Consider the following 13,348-nt stretch of genomic DNA (forward strand, 5'->3'; position numbering starts at 1 on the left):
GCAATAGCCCGGTCTTGGCACTAACAACGCAGTCAGCCCGTTGATGTATCGCTCCGCCGACTGCTGCAGGAACCGGGTTTCATGCACGACCACAATGAGGTCTTTCTCACCATCCAAGCCTCTCATCATATCCAACTTGACTCGAGCCTCGCAGACGCGTCATGCAGACCTCCCAACGGATGCAGACCAACAGTCTTGGACGGAACCATCATCCATGGGTTGAGTTGAAACTCTTTACTCCTTCATGCTCCTGATGCTTCACAATACAGTCAGCGCAGTCATCGTAGGAACGTGCTGCCTGCGGTCTGCGGTCGAAACACCATGATCTAGTTGCTTGACCACCCAGCCACACTTCAGCGTCATTCCCTGCTCCGCCATCCCTTTTTACCGCGAGCAGAAACATACTTTGAGACTCGTGGGAAATCAGTTCGGATTGATACCTCTCGCTGTTCCTGCCACGGCACTAATGACACCATCTGGTGTGTTCGTGCGCAGGATCGACTGAAAATCGGCGGCGCGCCCATTGGCTCGTCGGCCACGTCGGTCATCTCGGTCACAGCAGGCTGACCGTGCTCGCACATCCCCAAGCGCACTCCGTTGTCAGACGAAGTACCAGGCGATGGAGCATAATGCCATGTCAATTAGTGTCCTGAATGACAGCCGCCCTTGGACTTTTCCTTGAGGGCCCGGCCTCGTGTCTTTTAGTATAAGCCATTCCTCTGTTCGTTTCGCTGACTTTGGTGTTCCGAGTGTCTGCTTTTCGAACCAATACGTCAGCGCAATTACACACATCATGGGCGCAACAACACTCACAGTATTTGGCGTCATCGCCTTGGGTAAGTAGCGAATAGTTATTCGTCTAGACGAACATGACTGACGAGGGACTCAGCTTCGATGGTACTAGCGCAACAATTTCCCGGAAATTTCCCTGGCAATGGCAACGGCAACGGCAACGGAAATGGGTTTGGAAATGGCAACGGCGGCAACGGTTTCGGAGGAAACTTCAACAATTTTGTCGGCTTCAACATTCAGGAGGCGATGCACACAAGAAGAATCCACGGCATATTAGGAACAATCGCCTTCGTCATCGTGTTTCCCATCGGCTCGATCGCCATGAGGATCATTCCCGGACGCTTCAGCTGGCTTATCCACGGTCTCATCCAGATGGCCGGCTTCGTTCTCTACATCGCTGCTGCCGCACTGGGTATCAAGTTGACGCAGCAAGTCACATTTGGTGGAACAAGTTTGGTAAATTACAATCCGCTCTGCGTCAAATATCCCGAGGGTTTCCCGCTAATGCATTCCGTTAGTATGAGATCAGCACCATTAACTTCCACCCAATTATCGGCCTTGTCCTCCTGGCCATCTTCTTCTTTCAACCTATTTTCGGCTACATCCATCATGTTCAATTCAAGAGGTACGGCATCCGTCAAATCTGGTCACACATCCACCTGATCATTGGCCGCCTCCTCATTCCGCTCGGCATCATCAACGGCGGTCTTGGCCTATACATCTCTAACTCTCCCAAAGAGTTCAAGATCGCCTACGCCATTCTCGCTGCCGTATTTGGCATTACATGGATCTTCGTCTCGGTTATCAGCGAGAGCCGTCGCAGCCGCCAACCGGCCGTGGTGGTCGTCGAGGAACACAAGCTCAGGAAACGGTCCCATGGTCGCAACAGCGGAAGCCGGGGCTCGTCGGATTCGGACCCGAAGATTTGAATGGCTGAACTGACGGTTTATGAGTTATGAGAAACCTATTTAGGATAAACGTGCCACATCGGTCGCAGCAGGTTGACTCATGGTGGCGATCGGACGAGCTACCGAAGCGAACTTTTTTTGTAGTTGGCGAGAAAGCAAAGGACTGGCGTTTCGAATGTCTTTATCTTGACAGAGAGTATGCATATCACATGCCAGAAGTTGCCTTTGGAACTGGCCGACTATCTTGTGACTACAAGTCTTCAACTCCTAACGCTACCTTCAACCTTCTCGGCCTTACGCTGTCGCCTTGTGGGATCACATGGAATCTGAACAAGACCTTTCTGGTATCACAGATTATGTAAATGGTGGCATAGCCCTTGTCTATGGGAATGCTCCAAGGCAACAGACCACCAATCCACTTAGACCAATGTGGCTAAAGCTTTGGGTAATGTACAATGAAGATAGTCGTGTCAGAAACGACTGGGAAGCGTCGCTAGGCACGGTATGAGAATGAAATGCGCGGCTTTTGGATGTTTACAAGTTGCTGGTACCGTGACACGCGCCGTTGAATAGACTTCAATTGGAAAATGCTGGTAAGTATGTTCCTTTCGAGGATGATCGTCGATTCCAACCGCAATGAGCATCTACAACAGAGGGCTCGAGATCATTTCGCACATCAAGTCCTTGAAGAACTTTGCAATATACAGTTTCCTATCCAAGACACCGGGACATGGTGCAGCTTGGAGTACAGTGATGCACGCTATACCTTCCTTACAACTGCATCATGCCTCACTTGGTGGTGATCGGGACTGTTGCAAGGAGAAGTTCTTGCCCAATTGTCATAATGCTACAACTAGGCGGATTTCATTAACATCTGAAAACACCCACACAAAAACATCTGAGATACTCAATATTTGAAAGCAAAACGAGGGTAGGTACAACGGAAGCCTAATTGAAGTTGGGAGAATCATCCTTCTACCAAGTGAATAGAATGATCCCCTCAAGGACTTAGGACGTAAAACTTCACCCCGTAGAGCAACTGTTAAACAAAAAAACAAGGCATGAGGCTCTTTAATCGACTTGTCGACATCTTATATCGGATTATCAGAGTGCCTGGAAGTTGATGTGTTCTGTCGCCTACAGCCATAATCGTGGATGGAATGGCAAACTTGAGTATTTCAACAAATCTGAACAATTTTGAAATTACCGAAGGCGTGAGGGTGAGGGGTCTCTCCTGATTCAACTTTTGCATTACTTTCAGTCAACTTTTGAAAGCTGCACGAAGATTCAATGGTCTCGAATGACCGTCGAAGACAAAACCGAGTGTCTGTTCGATCTCTCGGCAGTGCTTAGAGCACTCAGGTGGCCGGCATGCCGAATCTGGGAAGTCACAGTGGGAGGCCGAAGTCCTAGAACTTCGTTGCTCTCGCCTCATCGGGAACCCCTTAAACGTAAACTCAATAGACGGAAGCCTGGCCTCCAAGAACAAGAGCTTTCATCTTCGAATGCCCCCTCGGGGAAAATGAGAGCGAGTATTTCTCCAAAGAGTCATTGTCCAAAGTAGGGCATCACAGTAACTTTTTGAATGTGACGCTACAACGGCGAGGCAAAGTAAAAAGAACATGGATCAGGGGAGAGAGAAAAAGGAGAAGAAGTGCCCTAAATTGACGCAAACTGGTGTGCCAATACATAGTTAGTGCCTTTGGTCGAGTTGGGGTCCGGGCAGGAGCCCAGGTGCAGTTTTCTGTGAAAACATTGGGAGGCAACGGGATGTATTTGAGGCAAGAGGACTTTCAAGTCGATGCGCCGCTCAATCGTATATTTTCTTGTCATCATAGAACCGTATCGAGATACGCCAAGAATCATTCGAGGCAGGAATCACCAAAGATGTTGCAAGTACGGGCCAAACAAAGGGCACACGAAGAATCAGGACTTTTTTGTCTCTGCTAGAAAGTGCCTCGTGGACCTTGTTGCGGAGCTGCCCAAATAACCAATCCAGGAGAGACAAGAAAGGATGCACCTCAGAGGCCAAGTTGAAATTAGACCAGCTTGTACGTAGAGCTACTACAACATCGCTGTATTGAAGACCACATTGAATTAAATCAATCTGACTTCATTATGATGAACGATTCTTCCATTTCGTCTTCTCTTGGCCAGAAAAGAGATTTCTCAAAACTGAAGTGAAGGTAAAAGGGTAGAGGCAAATTGAAACAACAAAACCTTTCTCGAATGGCGGACAGAGGTGTAAAAGGCAGCGCGCTGAAATTCGGGGAGGCCACGGGCTGAGTGCTCAGTTTCGATCCGGAAGAGTGTTTCTCACAACCCTAAGCACCTTCCAAGCGCAAATTACTGGCCATCTAGCTCAGAGAACCCATGCATTTCTGGGGCTTAATTTCGCTCAATGCCAAGCTAGTTTCTCTGGAATAGAAATATGTTGAGATTCCGATTATGGAAGGAGCCAGTCTTTGTTTCGACGTCAATCCGCTGATATTGTGGACAGCGTAGGCTGGGTGGACCAAGCCACGCAAAAGGGCACACGTAAGAGATGGCAAGAATGGGAGAAAAGCGCTTGCGACATGATGTGCAAAACCTGGGAAACATAATGTGAAGGGGTGGCCCGTCTTTCAACAGATAAGTAGATTTTAACTTGATGATATGCGTCATGGCTGTATGACCAACGCACTATCTTGAGATCTGTACGTGTTACGCCGCGCAAGCCGCAAAAAATCACAATAAAAAAGAACTGGACCTACAGATCCAAAAATGGGAACACACGATGGGGGATACTTGGTTCTTGCTGAAGTAACCAAGAAAGATATTGCGTCAATGTACATGGAAAACCAACAGGAACGACTCTCGTGTCTGCCATCCTGCCAAAACAGGATTTTGTCTCCGTCTTGTCAGGGTATCGGAACAACCCCGACATCCCGGTGCATTGCGTTCAGGAGGCCGAGGTTACACAGTTCCAACAGCCCCAACCAACAAGACCCGGCCTTCCGAACATGGGGCGCTCTCGCTTTTTTGGACAAGGGGAGGACTTCTCTCAGGGGTTGATGAATGTTATTCGAGGAGAGATCAATACTCTATACATACCGCGTGGATCGTTGACGGGGTGGACTTCATGACACGTGTGTTACTCAACCAACGCGACATAAAAGACGGATCATACGACTTGGCTCGAAAAGATAGTAATGATTCTCTGAGAAATGGAAAAGAAGAAGATAAGAACCTTGAAGCAATCAGCATGGAGATTCATGTTGTTCAAAATGAGACTGCTCTTTGCGCCCTTTTGTCAGCCTGGATGAAAGAAGTTAAGAACTCGACTCTTTGACCACACTTTTACCTCGGTCCAGAAGAATGAACGCAGGGCGTTTGAGCGAGATTAGTCGAGATCCGGGGCCGGTACCCGTGGCTCCCTCTCATAGCTGAGCTGAAAGCATGCTTTCCGCAACGCGGCTGCGTATCGGGTCAGATATTGCAGAGAAAGACCCAAGGGAGGAGTCTGTCAAGCGACTAGTGTGTTCATCCTGAGACCTCCGAAGCATTTCAGTTTTTTCCTACCTTAAGTCCATCGTGAAATCAAATGACCTGGGTACCTCACCCGGGAGGGACGAAAACGCGTTTCGCTTTTAGCCTGGAGGAGACAATGCCTCCCTTGGCACTTGGCTTAGATCGTGAGCTAGACGAAGCCACCAAGCCTAGGAAATATGAGTGAGACACCCCAGAGCAGCGCCAATCGACAAGCTAGGATCTGGGACAGAGAACAGGGCTGACCGTCTCTGTGCGACATCACACCAAGTTCCTCTAGACCCAGGCCGTCGGCACCGCAATGGATCTTGTGCTGCACATTAGCACTGTCAGCTCGTGTGTGGGTTGGGTCCGCTTGTCTAGACATGCCCGCATGCCGCTCAGCATGCATACAGATGATACCACCTGACTTCTTGTGCCCACGCATCGAATTGTGACCCTGGAAACTTTCCACATCTTGAGCCAGTCCACTGCCCACTAGAACCAACGAGCCCCTGTGTATGACGGCTAGGTGCGGATCATCCTTCCTTCTGAATGAATTTATTGATCGAAATATCCCCGCTACCCCTCCCATCCCCTATCTTCATCTCAACCAGTCGAACTTTGAGTTATTAAACCACGAAACTCCCGCTCTGTCCCAGCACTACCCTGACCCATGAATGCCAAATTTTGAACTGATGTGATCCTCCACTTACCAAAGTATCCATCGTTGCCTTTTCCTGGGTTCCCCTCGCTCCCTGTCCCACTATCCCTAGAACGGTCTGGGCCTAGCCCGTTGAGAGTCTGAAGTGAAAACATCCTGTGAACCTAATGCCCTCTTTCGGAGCTGGGGTTCTGGTTCCAGTCCTCGCTAGGTGCCGCTGGGGGCCGAAAACACACCTGGCCGCCTCGTGCAAGAGCCAAGATCCTTGGTAGATCAAAGATGACAGGGTCAAGGAGATTGGTGGGATGATAAGTGCTGTATGAAGAATAGAGAGGGCTGGCCGTCAACCTCGGAAAACGGGCATCGACTGACGCGATGCGGGAGACCGGAACCCGGAGTTGACAAGCGTGGTGGACAAGGAGGGCCCCATTCCACTCCTAGAATCGCTCACATTCCCTCCACTCAAGACGAAGAAAAAATAAGATAACGTCAACGCCAACGGCATACACTGACCTGGCTTACTCTTCTTTTGTCAATGGCACCACCCACTTTCTACCATTCGTGTATTTACTTGCTGGTCAAGCTTATTGGCCCCTAATTTACGGCCGGAGCGGAAGTGAATGACTGCAGCTGCCACCTGTGCCTACTACCATGGCAGCAAATCATCGCTCAATCATACCAGAACAGACTAATGAGGCTCAGAATCTGCCAAACTAGCTTCACCGTGCCAGATCGGCACTTTTACCGGCCAGATTATCGATGAGAGCGCTCCATATAAGAAAGTCGAAGCGCAATGCCGGATGCCGGGGTTTCCAAAGCAAGTTGCTAGACCAATTCCTCGGAAGACAAGGACCAACACGCCGGGAAAATTTTGAAAAGGAAGGGGAAAAAATGAAAATCAACCGCCAATCGCAGAGCGCCGAAACTGAGGGGGTAGCCTCCAGATCATTCATCTCAGTGGCTAAACCTTTGCGAGATCACGACGGAAATGATGACGTCCACAGTGTCGACAAGACTGCGATGGACCGGCGAGTGAACAGAAAATTAGACATTGCTCTTCTCCCGCTGTTGTCTCTGTTGTACCTATTCAACGGTCTGGATAGGGGCAACGTGGGAAACGCTCAGACCCAAGGTCACGAATACTTTACGCTTGGCTAGCTGTGTGCCTAAGTTCATCGATGTCGTACAATACTAACAGCTGAAGCAGGATTTACAAACGACATTGGCGCCGCGCCGGACGATCTAAACCTCGCCGTGTCTCTGTTTTTCATTACTTTCGTTTTGTTTCAGCCTCCCTCTGCGGCTGTTGGCCGATGGCTTGGGGCTAAGTACTGGATCCCGATTATGATGGTAAGGAGGTTTCGTCCAAGCGCCACGCCAACAAGATAAATGAATCCATGCTGACCCCCCACAAAGCTTGGATGGGGATTCGTGACCATCTGTCAGGCCTTCATCAGGGGCAGAGGTTCGTTCTCTTCAAAGAGTCTTGCACGTTCTCTGAGCTTAATCTGTTCTTCAGGTTCTTTGATCGCCACTCGCCTCCTGATAGGCGCCTTCGAAGCTGGCTTCTACCCGACTGCAGTCGCTTACCTCTCTTTCTTTTACTGCCGATACGATCTTGCTGTGAGAGTTGGCTTATTCTACGGACAATATGCTGTGGCTGGCGCATTTTCCGGGGCAATTGGTAAAACCGCGAACATCAGACATGCATTCGTACCCTTGGGAGAATGCTGACATGGGGACAGCATACGGTGTTTTCCACCTCAGAGATGGACCTCTGAAAAATTGGCAATACCTCTTCATCATTGAAGGGACGCTGACGATTCTTTTCGGTCTCATCGCCTGGGTCTTCCTCCCGACAGGTCCCGGCTCGGCATGGTTTCTGACCCATGAAGAACGACGCTTTGCTGCAGATAGGATCAAAGCCGACAGCGTTTCATTTACCGAGCATGCCTATGACGCCCATGGAGTAGAGACAGATCGTCTGACCCAACGGGACTTCATTGAGACTGTGAGAGATTGGAAGTTTTGGTATGTTCTGGTATTCAACATTTGCGCCAGCGTCCCCGGGCAGGCTTTCTCCGTCTTTCTACCACTAGTTGTGCAAGGGTTGGGATATTCATCAATTCAAGCAAATTTGGTAAGAAGAGGAGTAAATCTAAGAGACAAGAGCGTACAGAAAGACTGACAGAGATTGTGCAGATGTCTGTTCCTCCATACGCGTGTGGTGCGCTTGGATTATACCTCTTTACCCTCAGCTCCGATTATCGGTAGGTCCCTAGAAGCCTCGATAGGGCCATGTTTAGATCTGATATCTTTCAAGCAAGGAACGAGGTTATCACATCTTGGGGGGCATCGTCATTGCCGTTGTAGGCCTGGTAGCTACCGTTACTGTCGAATCGAACGGCGGGAAGTACGCTGCGCTATGCGTTCTTCTTCTCGGTAGTTACGTTGCTGCTCCATTAACAGTCGCGTGGTTGAGCGGGAATACCCCAGGTAAGCAACGGAGATGGCTAGGCGACTAGATGCAAGCGGAGTATCAGGGAACATTGCTGACTTCTCTCACATAGAACCCGGAAAACGCTCCCTTATCCTCGGTCTCAACGGTTTCGGGAATCTGTCAGGCGTCATCGGTGCGCAGCTATACCGCGATCGCTACAAGCCAGGCTACAAGATCCCATTTTACGTAACCCTAGGGTTCGTTGCAGTCTCGTTACTTGGATACCTTTCGTATAGATTGACTCTCGCCGCGGTCAACCGAAGAAAGTTGGAAATCATGAGACAAAAGACTGCAGATGAGATCGAGAGAGAGCGGCTGGACAACACGCGTTACGCTGACAAGAAGTGGACGTTCATATATGGTCTTTGAGCATGATAGGTTACGGAACAACCACGTTGTACCTAAACATCAGAGAAGAACGCATCTGCTTCGCGGCGTATCCGCTCGGCGATGTCCGAGATATCAGTCGAGCTCTTCTCCCCGTCCTCGAGCATGTATCCGTCGATGAGACCTGATGGTACCCATTCAAAGTACACGTTCCTGACATTCGCTTTTACCATTTCCTCGCCAGACCCTGCCCCAAGCGAGCTATCGATGGCCTTCGAGGTATCCTGTTGTGCCAAGTAGCTGTGCTTCCATGAAGCAGCGACCTCATTGACATCGTTCTCTTCGAAACCAGGTGGATCATACGGCAGAATCTTCTCACTTTCAGCCAGAACGAATACCTTAGCTTGAGGTGAGCTGTGCTTAGCAGAGAGAATTGCTGGTAGTGAGCCTGTCTTGTTGCTCGTTGTCCCATATCCGTCAATGATATCCGCACCGATGAGGACCATGTCCACTTCCTTACTAGCGATTGCGGCGGCGGCGTCGGTATAGATTGAGACGTTGACTCTCTTCTCCCTTTGCCCTGACTCTTGGAGGTGGTTGACCAGGCTAGACGCCATTGAAACCCCCTCAAACAAGGGACGAGACTCGAGTACGCGGATATCAAATGATGAGTCTAGGCCTGCGATAGCCCTCTTAAGACACTCGAGGATGGTGGAACTCGACGATAACGTGAGAATCCGGATGGGCTGACCGGAGCCGTGATGTGTTCGTAAGGAAGCCTCAAAGGATTTCGAGATGCCATCGATAGAAGAGTCCCTCGATGTTGCAAAATCGCCTACCTTCTTTGTCACGGAGTCAAGGAAGGCCTGGGAGACGTTTGCATCCTTGGCCTGCTGTACCTCCTTCTCTATGACGGACAGCGATCGCACAATGTTGTTCAGAATTGCGGCTCCCATGCTCTCTCTGCCATTCTTCCAGAGATGCCAAGCGGCGAGTCGAGCATTGCGCCACCACTTTTCCACAGAGCCATCTTTCTCTGCGCTGGCCTTCTCCCCAATTACGGAAAGAAGAACCTGAAGCGCCTTGCCCGCCAGCTGCCGCGCTCCGCTTTGGTGATCCTTCTGCAACGCGAGCAGCCCCTCACTTAGAAGCTTTCCTCTCCTCTCGCCGAGTTCAATCTCGAACCAGATGCGTCTTAGACTCTCGGCAAGTCGTGGCACGCCACCAAATTCATCGACGTCGCGGACCTCGTGGGGGTCGAACCACTGGAACCCCTTATGCTCCCAATCGATCTGAATGCGGGACTCATCCTCGTGGGACTTGAGGCGGAAGGCGAAGGGATGGATAGTCCACTCGCGGCCAATCCTCTTGTCGGCGAAGACGTAATCCTTCCCCTGGCGGAGTAACGTTAAGGTCGCAGGCGTAAGCGTTGTCTCTTCGCGGATCTCTCTCCAGGCAGCATCCAGGGGTGAGGGGTCGTCCTGCTCTATGCTGCCCGATACCGGCGCGAGATGATTGCTTCAGAATTCTAGTCAGTCGCATAGATATACAAGCGTCATCGCAACCTGTATTTGTGAAGGTTGGGGCATGAGCTCACGGATAAGTTCGCACGCTGTCACTTCTCCGGAATAGAGCGACCTGCGGCCCCCGATTGGGCGGGAACTTGAAGATAAAGGATGAGACGACTGCGCGGCGAACCATGGTCTTTTTTGATGGTTCCATCAGATGAAGTCTGGCTTCTGAGAGAAAATCTGCTTCACAAGTGGCCTTCTGCGGCTGTTGCGGACCTCATGTGAACCTTGTACTGGTAGGACGTGACCAAGAGAATGAGGTCATCACGAGGAGGAAAACATGACAAGAATCGCAGCTGGTGACAGCCGGCAGCACAGTTCCATACTTTTTCACGCGGGGTCCCAGCTGAGCGAGAATTGACCCTTGGTCTTCCGCATCGATAGTGAATGGTGTTATTTCTATGGCATAGGCGTGTGTGAGGTGAAGAGACGCAAAGAGTAGTCAATGTTCACTAATTGGCTGCGTGTTATTTACGATGCTCAGGGCAAGATCATGGAGCCCCAGCCTACTCAAGCGACATCTCACTCACTTTATTAAGACCTCTACGAGGGCCATACGATACTCAAGTTCAGAGACTTTGACTCGATACTTGGAATCAAGAATGGCTATCTATGGAATCATCTCATTCTTGTGACACCTTCTAAGTAGTCACATTCGTCACTTAGATCGTGAAGATTGGGCTTAGCGATGAGAGAAGGGCACAGCGGACAAGACAGGTGATGGTAGGCCGTATGAGGTCTCGGCGATTGCCGCCAGAAAGTACGGAAATGAGTCGAATGCATCTTCTGATCCTTTAGATGGACTCGAAATTGTCAGAAGGCGATCATCACGAGTTCCAGTCGCTGACGGGTGCAGACTCGTTGGCATTCACTTCCAGGTAAGCTCCGAAGGGTACACCCCCGATTGACAAACCCCTTCGTTTCTGAATTGATAGTGTCTGGAAAGATTGGCAATGCTTTGAGACCCAACGAAATGGGACCCTGAGAGGTGACCGATGAACCTTGAGACCTTTCGCTCAATACATGAGATGGCCGATTTCACCAGCCTCGGAGAAAAGGATGCTTTGGAACTCATAGGAAACCCAATGGCCACCAAATCCCAGATTATCTAGATAGTGTTCTTGTAGTGAACTCAATGCAAAACCGTGAGAGAACAGCTGACGATAGAAGGAAGCCGCGAGGGGCCTCTTATCCGACCGGGCCGTGACCGCCACTTCTGGCGTTGCTCATGTGAGCATCAGTCCTGGCGCGACCAGCTGCATGTGACGTTCAGCCTTAAGAACCGCATGCCAAGTAGACAGCAGCCGGTGGCTAGGAAGGTATTTGCATCGGGTGCCGGCCTTGATGCATTGGCAGGGGGCCCCAAACGCTCATTACTGAGCAACGTGGCAGTGAGGTTCGTATCGGCTGAGGCTTGAACAATGCAGTCGCTGCCTCAATAAGCCTAAGATGCGTACTGAACAAAGATCAGAGCACACATAGATTGCATTTAGCGGTGCTGCTGGCAGTGCAAGGCTGGCGCAATCGCAAATAGCGGACATGGTTGTTCTAACGGGCAAGCCGGCTGTCTCGAATCCGATGAATCGGCCGATCCGCGACCATAGGGAACGCGCAATGAGTGAGGCAGCCGTCATAACAATTAGTGCTGGCAGAATTTCATAAATTAGAACGAGTTCTCTGTACGTAATATGCGAGAGAAGTTCTTCATACTCATGTCTGTGACACCCCTTCTCTGGAGAGAGGTCGGCTTTATGCCAAAGGGTTCGCGGACCGGAGCTCCCTCCGCACATGACCAACTTTTCCAAAGTTTATGTTTATCAAGGCGCAACTGGGACCCCGGGCAACGTGATTACATACTTATCTTATGAAGAATGTACTCCGTACGAGCATGGTGGTGTCGGACGAAGCCGAACCAGGATCATCAGCAATCACGGGAAAAAATTCCACGACCGGCGATACGAGGAGATGAGCTCTCACCACACTGGCCGGACATGAGCTAGGACTCACCAGCTATAATGTGATATAATAGCAACGTGAAGTGGCGTCTGACTTGCGCTTGCCTGAGGACAGAGACAATCATCTGGGGGCCACGCGCGACGAAAGCTTCGGCCCCCGTCAGTCGTGTTGGTATCTGTAGACGCTGCAGGGTAACCGGCGGGAAATGTGCCACAAGAGGAGATTGCAAACCAACAAGCTATTCCTTTGGCCCTTCATCTGACCGCGGGGGCGCTTCACAGAATGTAAGATTTGCTATGCCGATTCGTTGAGGCATTCTCAACGACCTCCACGGCGGGTGGAAGTCGTCGTTGACCTATGGGTTGAGTGGGACAAGTCTAATGAAGTTTAAATCGCCATCACCAGACTCTCAGCTACGATTTGAATCATGTGGCTCAAAAACATGAGCCTAAGAGGCAAGGCAGTGGGATGAGTGGCTGGCGTAGGAAAGACCCCGGGTGCTTGGTGAAATATTGAGGCATGAAAGACGCAAACTTCTCCGGGCGAAGGCCATAAGAGGAACACAGGGATGGAGCGCCAAGACGAGCCGTTCCGCCGCAATGAGTGAATATCCCGGCGCGTGGACCAAATTAGGAGGGCAGTGAGCGCCTAGCTCGTAGGTAGTGAACCATGAGGCTGCATGTCAATTTGTGCATATCTAGGTATTTCTTCCCTTTCACTGCGAGCCGTGTGAGACCTAATAAGTGAGACTGGCCGGTATGAAAAAGTTGCAGCGACAATCATCGCGGTGTGCCGGGGGCTTGGTGGGCATATTTCTCCACCGATCCGAAAGCAATCGGCCGAGGTCACGATTGTGCAGGTTGGACGTCTCTGACAGGTCAATTAAGTGGTCTATCCGTGCCTAAGCGAGGATTCCTGGCAAGTTTGTCGGGGTATGGTAGCCGCTGAGTATCTGCAGGTGCATGTTTTTGAGAGGCAGGGTATGGGACGTGGATACGACGGGTATGTAGATGAGATGTGAGTTGATTAAAATGAATATCTTGGATGTATAGTGAATAACCTGGCACGCCTGGGATGAGAATCGAGATGAGCAACGGACGGGAGTTGATTTGGCTATCGGCGA

General features: G+C 50.5%; 3 protein-coding genes across 3 annotated transcripts; 2 read left to right on the forward strand and 1 right to left on the reverse strand.

Annotated features, from left to right (window-relative positions):
• Positions 1-793: 793 nt before the first annotated feature.
• Positions 794-1,721, forward strand: CCOS01_05149 (uncharacterized protein; the record flags this gene model as incomplete). Its single annotated transcript, XM_060453330.1, has 3 exons — positions 794-836; positions 890-1,248; positions 1,311-1,721. The coding sequence occupies 3 exons, from the start codon at positions 794-796 to the stop codon at positions 1,719-1,721; spliced, it is 813 nt and encodes a 270-aa protein (XP_060315102.1).
• A 5,041-nt stretch (positions 1,722-6,762) lies between these two features.
• Positions 6,763-8,740, forward strand: CCOS01_05150 (major facilitator superfamily transporter; the record flags this gene model as incomplete). The annotated part of the gene is made up of 8 exons (XM_060453331.1): positions 6,763-7,003; positions 7,079-7,221; positions 7,288-7,336; positions 7,391-7,555; positions 7,617-8,011; positions 8,074-8,141; positions 8,195-8,367; positions 8,442-8,740. The coding sequence occupies 8 exons, from the start codon at positions 6,763-6,765 to the stop codon at positions 8,738-8,740; spliced, it is 1,533 nt and encodes a 510-aa protein (XP_060315103.1).
• A 32-nt stretch (positions 8,741-8,772) lies between these two features.
• CCOS01_05151 (NUDIX domain-containing protein) lies at positions 8,773-10,420 on the reverse strand (the record flags this gene model as incomplete). Its single annotated transcript, XM_060453332.1, has 2 exons — positions 8,773-10,216; positions 10,296-10,420. 2 exons carry the CDS (start codon positions 10,418-10,420, stop codon positions 8,773-8,775), a joined length of 1,569 nt encoding a protein of 522 aa, XP_060315104.1.
• Positions 10,421-13,348: the final 2,928 nt, after the last annotated feature.

Source organism: Colletotrichum costaricense, assembly GCF_030867565.1.
Source record: "Colletotrichum costaricense strain IMI 309622 chromosome Unknown Scaffold_5.1, whole genome shotgun sequence".
In the NCBI taxonomy this organism is placed as follows: domain Eukaryota; kingdom Fungi; phylum Ascomycota; class Sordariomycetes; order Glomerellales; family Glomerellaceae; genus Colletotrichum; species Colletotrichum costaricense.